The sequence below is a fragment of the Jatropha curcas genome, chromosome 2 (genome assembly GCF_041381405.1).
Source record: "Jatropha curcas cultivar XTBG-Jc1 chromosome 2, XTBG_Jcur_1.0, whole genome shotgun sequence".
Lineage (NCBI taxonomy): Eukaryota > Viridiplantae > Streptophyta > Magnoliopsida > Malpighiales > Euphorbiaceae > Jatropha > Jatropha curcas.
Window position 1 is genome coordinate 25993546 of NC_143152.1, and position 18784 is coordinate 26012329.

General features: G+C 30.5%; 3 protein-coding genes across 4 annotated transcripts; 1 reads left to right on the forward strand and 2 right to left on the reverse strand.

The window, feature by feature from the left end:
- The first annotated feature begins 7834 nt into the window (after positions 1-7834).
- On the forward strand, positions 7835-10182 carry LOC105646679 (TIP41-like protein). Of its 2 annotated transcripts, none has more exons than XM_012232582.4 (5): positions 7835-8423; positions 8507-8827; positions 8926-9259; positions 9401-9520; positions 9622-10182. In XM_012232582.4, exons 1-5 carry the CDS (start codon positions 8079-8081, stop codon positions 9735-9737), a joined length of 1236 nt encoding a protein of 411 aa, XP_012087972.1. In that variant the 5' UTR covers positions 7835-8078; the 3' UTR covers positions 9738-10182. The 2 variants fall into 2 exon arrangements, with proteins under 2 accessions (XP_012087972.1, XP_012087974.1); XM_012232584.4 differs by having other exon boundaries at positions 7838-8423; positions 8510-8827.
- A 3065-nt stretch (positions 10183-13247) lies between these two features.
- Positions 13248-13922, reverse strand: LOC105646678 (copper transporter 6). Its single transcript, XM_012232581.4, has one exon. The coding sequence runs from the start codon at positions 13778-13780 to the stop codon at positions 13334-13336; it is 447 nt and encodes a 148-aa protein (XP_012087971.1). The 5' UTR covers positions 13781-13922; the 3' UTR covers positions 13248-13333.
- Positions 13923-15445: 1523 nt separating this feature from the next.
- LOC105646677 (copper transporter 4) lies at positions 15446-16345 on the reverse strand. Its single transcript, XM_012232580.4, has one exon. The coding sequence runs from the start codon at positions 16012-16014 to the stop codon at positions 15532-15534; it is 483 nt and encodes a 160-aa protein (XP_012087970.2). The 5' UTR covers positions 16015-16345; the 3' UTR covers positions 15446-15531.
- Positions 16346-18784: the final 2439 nt, after the last annotated feature.

An 18784-nucleotide genomic window follows, 5' to 3' on the forward strand; every position in this document is an offset into this window, starting at 1 on the left:
TTTTTTTTAAATTTTCTTTTATGAAATTGGACTAGGTTCATTACTAAAGATTAGAATTGTTGATGATGGCATGTGAAGTGGTCATGTGCGTTTTCTTTGTACATAGGCATGACTGTATCATCAACTAATTCCTTTATTTGGTGCACTGGATACAGTTATCATGATGTTTTTTAAACTCTCAGGTGTCTTTTTTTTTTTACGTCAAGCTTCGCATTTCCATTTTCTACTGTGTATATATATCATTTGAAAAAAGAAAATGAACTTGACCTTCTATCAAATATAATCATCTTGAATTTTTTTTTTCTTTTTATCATATAGAAGATCTACGTATTTTTCTATATAATTGCTCAAATAATAAAATATTAAAAATAAAATCACCATCAAGATAATAATAACAAACAAAAAAATATCAAAGTAATAAGTTCTGAAAGCGAAATTATAAGATATAAGCAACAAAATTCCATTATACAAGTAATTGAGAAAGTGGATAACCTATTAAAAAATAAAATAGATTCACAACTTTCAATTTAGCATATCTTTGATTCTAAGGGGAAAAGTAACCTAAAGGCATGGGATATGTTTTTCACGTTAATTTCTTGATTGATTTTGTTGGTTTAATGGTTAGTGTTATCGAGTGATTTATTTATTAATTTATACTACTTAGGTTTGACTCAGTAGCAAGCAGCATTCTTTTTGCCTCACCAATTCGGCTTGGCTTTTACTCTCATGATTTCCTTTTGATTGGATATCTTTTCTTTAATTTACTTTTTGAAATTGCAATCCATGTTTAATTAACTAATTAATATAATTCAATAAGAGAGGAGGGCTAAAAAAAAAAAAAAATTCAAATTCTATATATATATAAATATTCATGTGACTGTGAGACTTAATAAATGTAATTATTATTATACTTTTACTTTGGTGGTATTCATATCATGTGACGAAATGGACCAACACACTTGATCTTTGTGGCAACACATTGGACCCATGCAACTTCCATGAGACAACATGTTTGCACTTTGTCTAAGATTATAGCATATTTTAAAAATGTTTTCTCTTCTAATTACGTGTTCAAACACACACGCAAAAGTCTTCTTAATTGTCATGCGCCCGCTTGCTTTCATTCCATCCATGTAAAATTTGATTCATACCATATGAATATAATGAATTATAAATATTGGTTTGAGTGATAAATGAGAGTAAATATAAAAATATAAATTCGATTATTGACAAGTGCTTTTTACTATTTTTTTATGTTTTACTATTCAAGAAATTACACTTTCAGATTATAAAAAAAAAATAGTAAATTGCGTATTAAATGCTTTTTTTTAATATAAAATAATCTTGTTTCAAGAAGTTGGTGACTATTTTTATAATTCTAAGATTTATAATGTTAATTTGTGGGGTTGTACAAAGAGTAGAAGAAAAAAAAAAAAGAGGAGTCTGACAGAAAGCGAAGCAAGAAACATGGAAACATGGGAAGTTGGGTGTGGAAACTGGCCTACCATTACGTGGACTGGCCAGCCGTAACAAGCAAAAAAGAAAAAGGCGGGCAAAAGAAGGAGAAGAAGTGTATAAATAATGCGAGCAAGCTTATAGTTCACTCCAAAAACCCTCAAATAATTAGGCTATTCTCATATATCCAAAAAAAAAAAAAAAGGGTAAAGCCCTAATTTAATTAATTAATTAAAGAGTATGAATGTATAATAGAGAGATCCACTCTCACTGGACTCCACTCATCACCACTTACCGCCACTCACGGCTTCGATTATACAACACAGCCTAACATGTGGGTCAACTTATTATATCCCGGTTCTGTTACTCAGAGTCGTTAAAACTGTAATATTTTTTAATTTTTTTTAATTGACTTGGTATATGGCTTGAAAGGTAAATTTTTTCCTTATATGTTTATATTTGAAAAGTACGGTGATTACAAATTTACAGACAATAAAATATAAATAAATCCAATTGTTTGTGAGATGTTGGATACTGGAATTTAAAAATAATTTTGTGTATTAATTGAACACATTTAATAAAGAAACAGGATTGAATTCAGGTTCAAATTTAAATTAAAAAAGACAAAAAAAAAAAGAATTGTAAATTATAAATAAAATTTAGTAGTACTTAATTTAACTCGACTTATTTACAATTTTAATATTTTAGACAAGTAATTTCACATGAATTAGAAACTGGTTTATTTATTTTATACTTTGTCTAACTATGTTGACAATTTGAAACCTTGACATGTTTAAGTTCCAGCATAGATGTCAAAAACATGGGAACTGATTTATATATATGTGGCCACAGTAATGGATGACATGTAACGTAACAAATGCACATATTAAAAAATGAGTAGTCAGGGCCGATCTAGTCACAGCCCTTTCAGACCCTCCTCCGCTATAAAAATTTCAAATCCTTAATTAATGTAGTAGGGTAGGCCAGTATTGTATATCTTTGTAAGCACCCATTTGAAAATTAAAAATTTCTGAAAAATATGAAATTGACGTTTTTCAGTTACTCTCTGTTTCGGCGGGAAACTTCAAATGTATCTTCATTTTTCATTTTCTTTCTTTCCGACGTGGAATGCTTTTTTTGAAAACTTCCATTTTCATTTTCATTTTTTTTTTTCAATTTTTCTGCATATATTTCAAATACAAAAAAGTTCACACCAGGCACGCCGACTCACTTGCAACAAATTCAAAATTACCCACGCGCTACAGTTGTACCTATAATGCACCATAGTGAAGTATGAGTGGTGAGTAACGCGAGTAGATATTATTTTGACATAATAGCGTTTGGATATTTGTGGAATTCATTTTTACTGTCCTCTTTTACGTGCTGTGCTGTGCTGTCTCTCTCCGCAGGTAAGCATGTCAATGTCACGTCTGTGCCTTTTCTTTTGCTTTTTTTTATAAAAATATTATATTATTTAATAAAAATTCATTTTTGGACTTGTAGTTTAAATTAAATGAAATTAAAGGCAGAGTCTTACTTCCGCAGGGCGGGGGAAAGACAGAATCGCCGTCTGGTGCCGGCAAAATGAGACTTAATAAAGGACACGCCGTAATTCATGTCCACAGAAAACGACGACGGCCGTTAAAACAACGGCTGAAATAAACGAGCTTTGACCAAAACATATGGACGGTTAAGTTAGCCGAATCATGAGCACAGAAGTTCTCCACTATCACCACGTCACCCACTTTCACACACTGCTCTCAGTCAATTTTTTATTTGAAAAATTAGAAAATAATTTTTAATTTTTTTTTAAATTTAATTAAAATTTGCCAAACAACTTTAAATTGTTTCCAAACTTTCTCTTTAAACAAAATATCTATTTTTCAATTGTTCTTCATTTTTAGAAAAAGGATATTTTTGTAATTAAAGTTATAATATCTATAAATAAGTTTTTCTATAAGATATCTTCATTGAATAAATAGAAGATATTTAAATAGTATAAAAATTATATTTTGCTTTGATTTATAATTAAGTTTATTGTTACAAATTAATTATATCCTTTATTTTAAAAAAATTTGAAAATGATAAAAAATGATATTATTATTATGAACAATTAATAATGAAAATTCAAATTTTTTTAAATAAAAATGTTCTAAATTTATTTTATAATATTTTTATTTTTTAATTATGAAAGTCATAAATAACATTTGTAAAGTTTTTAAATTAAAATATAATTTTTTAATTGTTACTAAATCAACACATTTTTTCATTTTTCATTTTCTAAAAAAACTGTTTTTTTAAAAAACAAAAAACATAAAGCAAAAAACAGTTTTCAGTAAGTAAACACATCATTAGTTTTCTCCCGTTGAAAAATTTGAAAGCTTTAGCCTCCTTAATAAATGTGATTCTCAAGAATTCAACTTATGTTTTCAAGTTTACAAAGATCGATGAGACTCTCAATTTTTTATGATTTTTCGTTGATGTATTTTTTTTAATATTTTTTAATAAATGCACTTTCAAAAAATTGAATTTGTGTTACGCTTGTGAGATCAACGTTACTTATCACCTTAATCAATACTTTAATTTATTACTATTTTTATGTTGCATAATGCGTAGAGTCAAAATTATTTATGTTAAAGGACTCTTAATTTTTATGAATTATTCGTTGATGTCCAATCCAGTCAAAAATTATCAATTTCACGATGAATTTTTTTATTTAGAATATATTTAGCCAATTTTTCTTTTTAAAAACTATTTTCTAAAAATAAAAAAAAAAAAATTTGAGGGTTCAATAATTAAAAAACCTAAAGGCATTGACATTAGGACGGTGTCTCTACTCTCTAGCTCCATGTGAAATTGGATAACACCTTAGCCAAGAAGAAAGAAATTGTTGAATTAGGAATTGCCACACGAGGGGAAGTGGAGGAGTCTTTTCGTGAAATAAGTTAGGGCTAATTATGTTGTTTGGAAACTACATTTTTCTTTTTTTCTTTTTTTATTTTTGAGGTTTAAATAGAATATTTTTACAATTAATCATCCGAATTATTTAAAAATTGCAACCAAATAATTGAATCTGATTGGACTTATGGAAATACTAACGGATACGAAATTGAGCTCATTTTTTGCCATGTCATCACGTGGACAAAAGCAGTTTGACTCATCGAAGCATAAGACCAGCCCGTGATTTTTAAACAGGAAAAGAACGTCTTGACATTTTTAACATCCACACTCAAAAAGGATTTAGGAGCCCGCAAAATTTTGATTCGAGCATTTTATCAAACAACTACCGCGCATCAGCATTCCAACAAGCAGTATTGAAACCTTTTAATTGTAAATATTTTCTATTCAGATATTAAAATAAAAAAATTTAGACAACAAAACAATAAATACTCAAGTACAATTTCAATACACAAGATTCCAACCGGAGACTTTTAATTAAGAAAGAAAGAATTCCAATTATTTAATCTTAACTCACGTGTGATTTTTTTTTATTTTTTTATCTTTGTTCATTCTAAAACATTATTTTTAAAGATGAGTCTTGATAGCGATAAAAATCAATAAAGGATAAAATAGAAAAATAATAATAAAATTGAATATTTCTATCTCATTTCTTTAGATGAAATTTAGGTATGTATTTTTTTAATAAATCTCAAATTATAACCATGGAAATTGCTTTCCTCCAATTGGACCTCCTGATTGATAAACAAAATAAAATCTTTTTGGATAATTTTTTTATTGAATAAAAAATTTGAAAAAATTGCTTCATATAAGAGAATATTAATTACAATTAATTTGACTATGGTTATAATTAATGAATTATTGTTTTATCAATAATAATGAAGAATCAAAATTTAAAGGATATATCTAAAAATTAAATTGTAATGAGTATTTAAAATTATATAGTCTATGAATTATGCTTCATGATTTATGCTCATATTTACTACACTCTCTGTTTCAAAATATAAACAGTTTTTTTTTTATATTTTTAAGTAATAATAAATTTTTTTTAAAGTTTTATCCTTATTTATATTAGATAAGGTATAATAATGAGAGAAAATTCTAATTTGATCAAATTATTATTTATTTTATATTATAATTTAAGAAAATTAATGGCGTATTCAATCCTGTGAATTAATAATTGGGATCTTTTTACAATACAAAATTCAAAAATTCTGCACCCATGCAGAACTCTCTTTTTGTGTCATTTGTCAATGTTAACCTGGCATTGCAAGTAACCAAGACTCGTTAAATTCAGTTATATATTTTTTTATCTATTTTTTTAATTTTTTTCTCTCATAACTTTTCCTTATTCTTTTTTTTTTTTATAAATTGTGAAGAACTTTATTTTGTATATAAAAATAAATCCTTACATATTAATAATTTTATATGAAATATTAATCGTATTATCTTACATAAAAATAAATTATTAACAAATTGGTCTTAATGAAAATATGGAATTCTGGAAAATACTTTGAAGCATAACAAACAATAATTTTAGATAATTATTTTTATAAAAAACGACAAATGATTCTAATACCATATTAAAATTTTCACAAATTTAAAATTTTGTATTAATTATAATATGATTATACAATATCTCTTATTTTAAAAAAATATAAATAAATTTAAGGTAAAAACTATAGTTGTTAATTAGAATTCACAAGATATTATTTTGATGGTTCAATTTATATAATTCGATTTTATAAAAGTGAGAGATTTTATAAGTCAAATATTTAAATTATATAATTTAATTTTATTAATTAAAAACTATTTTATGAAGAAGATGATGGGATTTCATGTATATATAATATAATTTCAATTGCATAAATACATGATAAATGTTTTAATAATAACATAAATAAAAATTTATAATTATTTATTAAAATTTTAAAAATATATTTGGGTAAATAAAATGTGATGTATTAGATAATTATTTTATCTTTAAACCTTTTAATTTCTATAATTATTTTGAAAAGAGTAATTTTTTATTTACACAATTAAATAGTAACATTTATATTTAATAATAAAAAATAAATATTCTATTTTTGATGACTTATTATATAGGTAATAAGTTATCAAAGCATTTTAAATATAATGATTTGTATTTAACTACTTTAAATTTAATAGTAAAATAGTTTCTGTATTAATACAGAATTTTTAATATCTATATAGTAATTTTACCCTAATAATTCAACTAATATTTTTCCGATGAATTTTATGTGGTTATAACTATTGCAATATTATCTTTTTTGATAATTTTTTTTTAATAAAAATGGGGAAAATCTTAATTAACTATTGGTCAGACTGACTATACTGAATTTCAGTTCTAGTTCCATCCCGAAAAATGAAAAACTTCCCGATATTTTGAGATGAATTGAAAACTTCCCGTCTTGGCTTGTCGCATTCCATACACGCCCCTAGCTTGTGGTAGGGTTTGTAGATGGCGGTCAAGGAGGATGGTTGTCATGCTGGTGGGGACATTAGCATTTCGCAACTGGCAACCCTAATCATCGTATTGGTTGCTGACTCCCTTATCTGTCAACTGGCGGTTGTGAGGAGAGGAGAGGAGAGGCCAGACGATTTTTTAGAAATAATATTCATAAAATTTTTAAATTTAATTGAATATTTAAACCAGATGACCATCATTCACCGAGGTGAAACTGATTTTCACAAACTGGGAGTAACAAAAGCCATGAGATAAAAAAATCCAAATGTGTTTTGGACCATCACAATTAAATTAGTATGTAGTAGTATTTCCCAAATTTGATTTTGACCAATCTACTGCAACAAAATCTTCCCACTGCCAAATTTGATTTCTCTACAGGCTTTAAAGCTCAAAATAGACTAGTGTGAATTTCCTCATTATAGACATCAAATGAATAAAAGTGGGGTCACTGTAAATAAGTACAAACACAGAGGGCAAATACGTCCTAAAAATTAATTTTTTGAAAAAACCGCCCATTGTAAAACGAGGACATATGTCCTAAACATGGAGTGCCCACCGGCCATCCACTCCCTACATCGTGTAAAGAAAGGGGGCGTAGCATAAGATTTGAGATTTCCGTTTTGGCCTTCTTGGCCATCAATAAATCCACTAACTCACCAAAAATAAAAAAAAAAGGAAAGAAATTCAAAGTTGTAAGACTTTCCTTCCAAATATACCTCTGCCTGCCTCTTGTCACATGCTTGCCAAGTGCCTGCGCTGGCCCAACTGTCTTACCTGGCACCAACTTTGCGAAGGCCCCCCACTACTTACTTAACCCAGTGCAACCGCGCGTGTTCCTCACGATCACTCCTTGCGATTGAAAATATCTTACTGGGTCCGCATTCCAGACTATAACCCTCTCTTTTCTTCTCTGGTTCTCCACTCCCTACAAATACAGTACACCCTCTTCCCACTCTCTTCCTCTTTAGTTTGCTTCTCCATTTCAATTTTCCCTTTTCCTTTTCTTACTCTGTGCTTTTGTAGCCCTAACTGGGGCCCTAAAGCTGCGAATCCAGCAAAAATCCAACTGGGGTTGCTATCATAAAATCTTAACCGAGCAGCAAACGCCCATTTACTCATACATCTAAAACTTCTTCGCTAGTTGTTGCTCTCTCTGTGTCATTTCTAGGGCTTAACTATGGCTGAGAGTTTAGATGACGGTGAGTTTTGGCTGCCCCCTCAGATTCTTACTGACGACGATATTTTCGTGGATAACAAGAAGAATAGTGACGTTGATAAGAGTAATCTTAAGAGCTATAAAGATTTTTTTGGCTCTGAAACTGAGTTTTCTAAGCCCTTTGTTCCGTTTGATTTTCCATATGGCTTCGGGTATTTTGGGGTTTCGTCGGATCTCAGTTCTCCGGTTGAGTCGGTAGTCGGTTCTACTGAAGAAAGTGACGAGGAGGACTATATGGCTGGTGTGACTTGCAGAATGGCTCGTTCAACTCTTGATGATGATTCCAGGGGAAAAGAAACAAACAAGGTATTTAGATGTTTGTGATATAAGTCTGCTCTCTTACTGTGTTTTCTTTTTGTATACTGACATGGGTTTTCGATTTTAATTAGCAGGGTTGGTTTATCTCTGGTTCGCCGCAATCAACGCTGTGTGGACTTGGAAGTGGTTGTGGGTGTCGACAAGGATCGAGACGTGGAAGTCCGTCGGACGTCTCTTCGCCACCGGCTACTTGGGATCTCCTTTATGCGGCTGCTGGTGAAGTAGCAAGAATGAGAATGAATGAAAATGTGTACGGTTTCAATGGCCACACCAGAGGAATATTAGGTCCACCTGGAAAATCCTCTCCACTCGTTCCTCTGAAGAACTCAAACCCTGAAATTTCTGTGTATCCAGACCAGTCCTTTATTTACCAGAAATTGCAGGAATCTCAAGTAATTTCTTTGAACTAATTATATTAAGTTGTCTGTGTTTATTAGTATAGCCTAGTTTCGTAGATATTCAAAAGGGCTCTTGTTTGTTTTTGTTTCAGTTTCAGCAGCTGAGACAACAGCAAATAATGAAGCAACAGAGCTCTGTTGTTTGGGGAGGGCAAACAAAAGGCGCGGTTGGATTTTACCAACATCAACAAACACAAAATCCGGTGGTCCACACTAGAGGGAGAATCTCCAGTAGACCTACGGCTATGGGTTTGTCTCCTTCTGCATGGCCTTCACTACAGCAGGCCCAACAACAACAAAATCAAGGAGGCTCTGCTATGCGTGCTCTGTTTTTAGGCAATCCTGGCGGCAAAAGGGAATGTGCAGGCACTGGGGTTTTCTTACCTCGCCGAGTCGGGGCACCAGCCGAAACTCGCAAGAAACCAGGTTTGCCTCTATTTCTATCACAACATCTATTCATTGCTGTTGCTTGACAGATCTAGGTCTTAAAAATCTGTTTAGTTTGAGTTAATTTTATAAAATAATGAGTTAGTGTTACTAAATTGGATTTTACACATTTGTTTACAGCTTGTTCGACAGTTTTAGTACCAGCAAGAGTGGTGCAGGCTTTGAACTTGAACTTGGATAACTCGGGTGATCAGCATCCAGTGCTGCCTCGTTTTAATGGAAATGTTAACTCTGGCCATGGTGTGTAATTTTTGGTTTTTAAACTTGTAATTTGGTAATAATAGAGAAGGTTAGATCTTTGATTAATATTTAGATTTGTTGATTTTTTTTTATGCTGGCAGATAATGGATTGAGGACTCGTAATAGGAGTGCTGCTGTTCCTTATCAGAAGTTTAATCTGAGGCCACAACAAGAAATTAATAGCGAAGTGCGATTACCTCAGGAATGGACTTACTGACCTGACCCATCATTTTCTCCTGGGCATACAGCAATAGTTATGGTCTTTTTCTTTTTCTTTCTTTTTAGAGTTGTAGGAAAGTGAGAAAATTTCAAGGTTTTTAGTAGAAATCAAAATAAGGAATGGGAAATGGATATATTGAAAAGCAGCAGCTGCAGCAGCTGCAGCAGCAAGTATAGTGAAGAAGTTGAGATGAAGGAAAGGAAAAAGAAAGACAAGGTTTTTTTGGGGTAGAATTAGGGGAAAAATAATTTTGTTGTTTGAGGAAGTGATATTTTGAAGAAATGCAGAAACAGTTTTTGTTCATTTTGTTGGGCTCAATGGACGAGGAACTAGCCATTACTGTTATAAGAATTGCTTTTGCTGTTTGAAAGCTTTATTGTACGCCTTGTCCAAATGGCCATCAATTAATAAATAATTAGAAGGAATACATTTGATTTCCCAATTTGTTTTTGTTTTATTTAACTAAATTTTTTTACAGTTTAAAATAATAAAATAATCTGGGTGCTTGAACTTATTTATCTTTTAATTATCAAACAATAAATCTATTCTTGAGCCGTGTGCTTGCCTTGCCCTTCTTCCAATGTGTGATATTTTTCTCAAGAAAGTCAAATTAATTAAGCTTAATTAGGCTAATGATATTTGGTTAATTAAGGATGTGTGAACTGTCCTAACTGTGGATTCTCATTTATATAACTTAGTAGCGAAGTATCTTTTTTCTTGGTGACAGACAAGCGACAACCAATTCGCCTGCAGAAAAGAGAAGCCGTTTTCTACAATTACTAAATTAACCCTACGCGTGTACTTGTCTTTCCACACATGTTTATCCATTAGAACTGTGCTTTCTTCTCCACCAAAAAAAAAAACCAAAAAGTGTCCTTTCTGACACGAGATATTTTAATTTCTTTGGTTTGATTCAACGACCGCGGCGTGGGCTGGGCTGGGCTGGGCTGCCTTATTGCAGTGTACGGCCAGCACGCTGTGTTGCCGGCTAAGGTGTTTGTAGGTGGTGGTAGACCACGTCCACGTCCCTCCTTCGTCCACCTGCTGTGCTATCACGTGCTGCGCACTACTTGTGGTTATGCCATGACGCGCATTAATGGGACGATTGGGAGAATGCGATTTTGTATTTTCTTGTGTTTCGGGCGGGTACATGGTGGAAACTGGAAAATCTTTCATTTTTAGGTTCGTGTGTCGTTTGTAGCGGCGGTGGGGAGTGGTGTTTGACCGCGCGTTTCGCGTCGGTGTCTTTGTTCTGTTTGGGTTTTGGATTGTTTAGATTTAGATGTAAATATTTTATTTATTTATTTGTTTGTTATTAAAAACTATAATCAACCCTGTTAATAAAAAAAAAAAGATGGTATGAAACAAAATAAGACCCAGAGAAATGAATGGCGTAAACAAAATGGAATTAATATTTTTAATCATGAAAAAATATATTAATTGACTAAAATTACGATAAAAAAATATGATTTATATATTTACTTGTAACCTGGTTACTAGGTCTAGTGGTCTGATGTGTCAATCATTCTGTGTTGAGAAAGTGGTCACAAATTCTACATTATTGGCTGCAGTAAGATAGGTCCAAATGAAAATTCATAAATTTCAACTGTAATTCCCTATCGAAATTCTTTTTCCTTTTCTGTTTTGACTAAGATATTTTTTCTTGGTACTTCAAAGCTTCGTGTAGGTGAAGGAATTATTTATTCTTAATCTGTAGTATTATTTTTATAAAATATAATTTGTTTTTGTTGATTATTTTATCACTAAATATAGGTATTTTTAAATATTTCAATAAATAATAAATAATTTTTTTTAATATTACCCTTATTTACAATGAAATTATTTTTAATTTTAAAATAAACGGTTAAATGATTTTAGTTGTTTTTTTAATTTTTGTGAAAAACATTAAATGATTTATATTTTGGAATAGAGTAGTATAATATTAAAATTTAAATTTGAAAGTAAATTTTTTTTGAAAACCCATAAGTGATTAAAAGTTTAAAGTTATAAGAATTTATTATTTTTGGTAGCTACATTAATTTTATCTTTCCAAACTAGTAAACTGAATCCAATTAAGAATCTAATCCTATATGATATTTATGTCAACGGTTGGTCAACCAACGAGCCAACGAACCAATAAAATATATTAAAGTCGAAAGATATTTTGTAGTTCTGAAAAAGATATTTTACACAACACAGTTCTATGAATCATGAATTCATGATAGCATATTGATTTTTATTGCTAAATATTAATTTAGCACTTCTATTTTTCTCAACTACATCATAATTGAAACGACCTCGTTTCCTTCAACACATGACATGCTTTTGGTTCCATAATTTGACATCGTTGCTAATTATCAATTATTATAATCAATCATCTTCGAGGGGATGCTTAAGCCTTAAGGATAATGTGTTCTCACATCATTTCATTAGACCTACAGCCTACAAGCGTGCAAGATTTTAATTTTTGCTGACGTTATTTGTTTGGATATCTGAAAATTATTAAACCTTTCTTTATTTAAAGAAAAAAACAAAAATATTTATCGTCAAAGAGCATGAGAATTCAAAAAATAGTCTTAGATTGTTATTATTATTTTTGATTGGTCATAATCTCTTTCCCCTTTCAGTGTCCTACTGGGCCTGTTGCATATACAAATTTAAACAAATATTCATTAGTTAAAATCTGAATGTAAGGCCCAAAACAAGTGTTTCTAAAAGGGGCCCATTCCGGCCCAAACAAAATGCACGGATGATTTCAAAAAATTCGTTTGTCCTAGTTCAAATAATTTTTTAATTAATTAGCATAATTAATTGTCCTTTTTACTGTATAAATTTTTAAGCTATAAACATGATAATTACATGATATATTAAATATCACCTAATTCCATAATTTATTATCCAATATAAATTAATCAATTTATAAAAAATTTTCAAAAACATTAAATTGAATTATCCATCATTTAATGTCTCGATACACCGATTTGATTTAATTTTTATAAAATCAAATGATCAATTTCTTAAAATCGATTTCGGATCATTTTATACCAATTTAATAAGTTTAGGTGGTTTGATGAATATCCCTAATTCCGCAGAGTTCTTACGATTAAATTTGGATTGGTAAACCACAGCCTAAACAAAAACATACTGATAGCATTATGATGATTAAATCAATATTGATTGAAATAGAATATAAATTTCCAATACCGCAAATGTTAGGATTTGAAATTTAAATTTTCGGGTATTAAAGATCTTAAGGTTTAGATTTTTAAGATTTATTGTATACTGTTTCAGGATTTAGTATATTTTTATTATTTTTAATCCGATCTCCTCTGTCGGAAGAGGCTCGCAGACTTGATTAATCATGTATTTATGTAGGAAGTTGCATCATCCTCGTGAGAAAAAGATACAGAAGAAGTAACAACCCTTTGAACTATTTCTCGAAAGTGAAGCACAAAAGACGAACACAAAAAAACAGAGCAATCACGGGAATCCAGAAACAAAACGACATGAAAAAGCATAATATAGCCTTCAAAATTTGAAATATCTAAGAAATGTTAACATAACATATTCTTAATATACAAAAAAGAAATAAATCAAACTTTAGGAACAGGATCTTGGCCGTCCAAATCAGCTTGGTTGGCGTTTGCACGACCCCGAGCCTTGACAAGAAAAAACCCGACTCCATGGCCGGCTACCGCCGCTATAAAGATTCCGAGATTGTAAGACATGACAGCAAGCATGACCATGTAAGCGAAACCCATTCGAACCGCATAAACACCGGCTTGAATTAACGCAGTTATGACAGGATTGGTGCATAGCTTAGCCGTAGGCGACGCTGATAAAACCTCAATAGCAACTGCTAAAAAGAATATAAAAAAGAAAGATAATATGTACATACCAAGACTATGATTTGGCCACTCAGAAAATAGGATAATAGCGTCTTTGCCCCAGTAGAAGCTCATGTGCATCACCGTCTCCATTGATGGGCTCATGTTCATGCTTCCATCACTTGACATTTGGGGGTCCATAGGCTTCTCCATTGTTTTTCAGAGAGAGAAGTTGGAGATAAGCAGAGGAGATTTTATGTTATGCTTATATCTTTCTTGTAATTTCAGATATAAAACAAATGAGAGGTGGTGACATTCACAAGGACAAAACCAAGACAAGAACGAGGTGATGATGGATTGATGCCGATACAGCATTTTTATAATTGTTTATTTCTTCAAAGTTTTTTTTATTTTTAACGTTTTCTTGCCTTCATAATTTTGATTTTAAAAATAATGAAGTGTTCAAAATAATATTACGAGCTATACAACAATTAGATAAGTGAAAGTGGACTATATCCCATGTGTATTTTACTTATAAGATTTACAATCATCAATTTGAATTGAACATGAAAACAGAGTGCAAATAAAAAATAAATTATTCACTTTATTCTTTTTTTTCTCATAAACGTTGACATTCTTTCAATTTTTATATTTTTTTTGATATTTTATTAATATAAAAACTTAATTTCTAACAATTTTTAAGTTAAATATTTTTCATTTATTTGGTATATGAATTGGGCAAGTAAATCCTATAAAAAATTTAGGATTAATGTCTTGTAAGGACAAAATTTCTTTGACGAATCTATTTTTTTTTTTAAAATTTAACTAAATAAAAACATTTAAGCTACATATTTAAACAAGACCATTCACTTCACAAAGTAATTGCAAGAGAAGAGGAAAGAAAATATTTACATGATATGTTGAAAGAAAAACCCATAATAGATAAGATAGAGCATAAAGAGATATTACATAGAAGGACATCCTAAAACTCATATCCGCAAGATCAAAAATTGAAGTGAGCTAATGCCTAATGGTCCACCCTGTATAATCTTATCGATGTGTTAAAAACGAAGTACTGTTATTTTATTTTGTGTGAATACAATATAATATACTTGTCATGCCGTGTAAGACGGTGGCGTTTGATGAAGATATTAAATTTTCTAATCTCAAATCTGATTTAATTATTGATAGATGCATTTATAACTTTTATTTCTAAAAATTAAATTGAGGAAACAACGAACAAATTTTGCTCAGTTTGATTATGGTTGGCATAATATATTCAACCCATCATTCGCTACTTCAATTTTTATTTTCAAATTTATTACTTAAATCCTACAAACTTACCTACTATTTTGACAATTAAATAATTTTATATAAGTTGATTTTTTTTATCTAACATTTATAAGTTAGTTCGATTGTATTTGATGGACCGGAAGGTTGGAGTTTAGAAATTTGAAAGTATTAAATTTTTTAGATGGAGCACTCTATTGGTTAAAATATTTTTACAAAAAATATCTCTTAAATTTTGAACATTTGGACTCTCAGAGAAATTAATTGAGAAAAATATTTTTCTGATTAAAGAAAAATTAAATTATAAGTTCAATCATAAAATTAAAATTAGATATTCTCTCGAAATATAAAATTATAAATTAAATCCATTTTATGAATTTTTGACGTCGGATTTTCAGATTTCTATTCAATTAGTTCTAAATCCATTGGATAGTTCATGGGCTTAAATTACTTAAAGTGTTATACACTTGTAGTCACATGAACTTTAACATAAGATTAAAGTGTTATGATCAAACGGATTGTACGGATGATTAATTTAATTATTATTGAACTCAAGAAGGAAAATTACCAGTAAACAAAAACCTGAAATTAACTTACAAAAGCCATACGAGTATTATTCACATATTTCCCTTATTTAAATTTAAAACATAATTAATAAATTCTGCAACCAAAATTCAACACTTAATATTAACCGAAGGAAGATCCGGTTTCTTCTCCGACTTCTTTAAAACCTTTCTTGCAAACAGCGCAAACCCGACGGCATGTCCACCGACAGCAGCAAGAAAAACTCCCCCGTTATAAGACATAACGGCTAGCATAACCATATAAGAAAGTCCAGTACGCACCGTATGCATTCCAGTTCTAAAAAATCCGGCAGCGATCTTGTTCGTTCCGGGCTTAATGATACTGCAATAGTTGAACCACTCGACGATCACTGCGAGAGCAAAAACGAAGATCAAGGCCAGCGCGTACATACCGGAGCTCGAACCAGGCCATCCTTTGAAAAGAACATCTGTTTTGTGGCCCCAGAAGAAAGTCAAGTGGGTGATCGCTTTCTGGTGGACGTGGATTCCGGTTCCGGTGGTGTTCCACGCCGATGTTATTGACGATACAGTGGCACCGAGGCGTGACATCATTGTCTCGTCTGTCATGCTCATGCGTTTTGTGATTGTCTATGCTCGGTCACAGGTTTATATTAGTTTGTGAAAGAAATTCCTTGCTTGTTACTTGTACCTTTGTGACACTTTTACCGCTTTCTTTCTAGTCAAAAGAATTGCCTTCATAAGAGTCTGCACGTACAACCTTGAATAGCGGGGACTTTTGTTTTGACGGCTCTGTTTTGGTCATGCTCTGAGGATTTATTACTATTATTATTATTTTGTATATTGAGAACTATGGAATGACTCATGAGGAAGCAATGTCTGGAGGAATTAATGGAACTGAAAAATTCAAATTGGTAGGGCCATATAAAGATTTAGCAGTGATATCTTCTCCTTTTATCCGACAGCAGCAATTCTTGTTCCAAAATTTTCTTCTCATATAAGCTTGCCGACATTCAAATTCTCTACAAAATAATAATAAAATATAAATTTAAATACTCATACATTATGTTTTATTTTATTTACCGAATTGCACAAAATAAAAATTGGAACATCTAACTTTGCATATAAAGCTGGTACGTATATTTACTCATATTGTTGATGAAATAAACCAAGCCGACTTACTTTCTAAAAGTTAGCACAAGTCTACGGGATTGCCCAAGTCTTATATGTTAACTAAATATTTTATTTCAAACCAGTTTAGGATCACAATTAGAGATGAAAGCACGATGGTTTTTAGTAGATATCTTATTCGTAAAAGTTAATTTAAATCTAGTTTGGATATTGAATAAATGAATTTTTGATGGGTAGAAGTGGTAAATTAACTACCCACTGTGGTTAGATTGGCTGTGGGTACAAGCTATCCACCAAAACCCATTATATAATTTAACAAATTTAATATAATAAAATTCAAGTAAAGATTAAGTGCATATTGAACTTAATATTTTATTAAAATTAAATAAATTAACCTCAAACTCAAAGTTCCAAACCCTAACATCATCGGATACTAAAACAATTAATTACTTAAATAAAAAAGTAAACGATTAGAATTTTAGAATTGTCTTTCATTCATACTTTTCTGTTTTTAGTCACACATTTATTTTCATCTACATTTTCCAAAGCTGGACTAATATTAATTATAACATACTTAGTTAGGTATTGCACATATAAGTAGAGTGGATTTTCATGAGTATCCTACCCACCCCAACCCATTTAAAGCGGATCTGGATATTAGTTAGATGGACGTGGGATTAAAATTCTAAACGGGTGTGAATATGAGCGTGGGATGAATGTAGGTATCAAAATATTTAAGCGGATTTGTGCATGGATACCTACCCCACTGCCATCCCTAATAACAATTACTGAAATAAATTTTCAGAGGATTTGGTGTTTAGGGACAGTGACAGTGAGTAGTCCATTATTCTCAAAACAGATCTTGGTCATAGAGGGCTTAGCATTGAGAGGTAATTTATATCGTCTAAGGAATTCGGTGGTGTAGGTCAAAACATGCCGGTTGTCTTCTACATCTGCGCATCTTTTGCCGCTTATTTTGAGGACAGGACCTTCCTCCACTTCCACCGTCACTTCTTCTTGCTTTAATTCAGGAACGTGCAACTTATAAAGCCAGGCATTCTGCGTCTCTGTTTGCTCGATTTTAGGGTTCATGAGCATGATCGTTTTAGTTGGAAAATCATGTGCCAACAAAGGACTCGCATTTTTAACCCTAATCTGAAAATCGTTTACGCCCTTAACGTCAATAGAGAAATCACCTGAGGTTAAACTAGGATTGGCCAACATCTGAATTTGCTAGCTAAATTTCTTTGATTTAATAGGAAAAATGGAAGATAAATTGATAGTATAAATATGCAGGAAAGTAGCATATATTTATAATCGCGTGTGTCCACATATGCAGTGGATTTCCTATTTTATGCACTACACGTCAAGAAATGCGAATCCCCTTTATGCAAAGTTGAGAAATGAGATTAGATTCGAGATAGAACCAAATATTGTACAACTTTTAAATTTATAAAACAATCCCTGATTATATTTTTTAATATATAAACAAATAAATGATATTAGTATTAATTATTGTATAATGTCTATTAGCTCAAACCTAATGAATTGAAATTTAAATTAATTAAGACGGCAACAATAAGATAAAAATTCTACAAAACACAATGCATAATTAATAAGAAGTTGGAATACATTGCATAAATCGAGTTCCACTTCTTATAAGCATAAAACTACTCGTCGAAACATTAAAATTCCATTTAAGAGCAACGAAAGATCTTATATTTATGTTTGGACATGGTAATTAAATAAGAGAAAATGAGCATTTGATCTATCTTTGGGAGATATAAATTGTTACTAACTATATGACTTTCAAAATAAATCAACTAAAATTATTTTTATTTTTTTATGTGAAATAGATTTTTCACTAATTTCATTATTCGATAATTAAACTATTTTTAGATACTCCTTCATTGATAGTATGGTTGTTGAAACTTATGTGTATCTATAGCAAATTTTTGAACACAAAACTTAGGTATAAAAGATAAAAAAAATTATTTTGATCATTGAAATTAAATAAATAATTAATAGTCAAGATCATCTTGAAACTAAAAAGTATAACATCATTTATGTTGGTCATATTATTTAAAATAATTGAAATAATTTTTTTCATTTGTTAAATTAAAAACAAGTAAATTTTATTAATTGTAATAATAAGTTTTGTGACTGAGCTATCGTTTTGTAATTATTTGAAATGATTTATATTTTAATACTATTTAATGAATTTATATTTTAAAAATATCTATATTTAGATCTA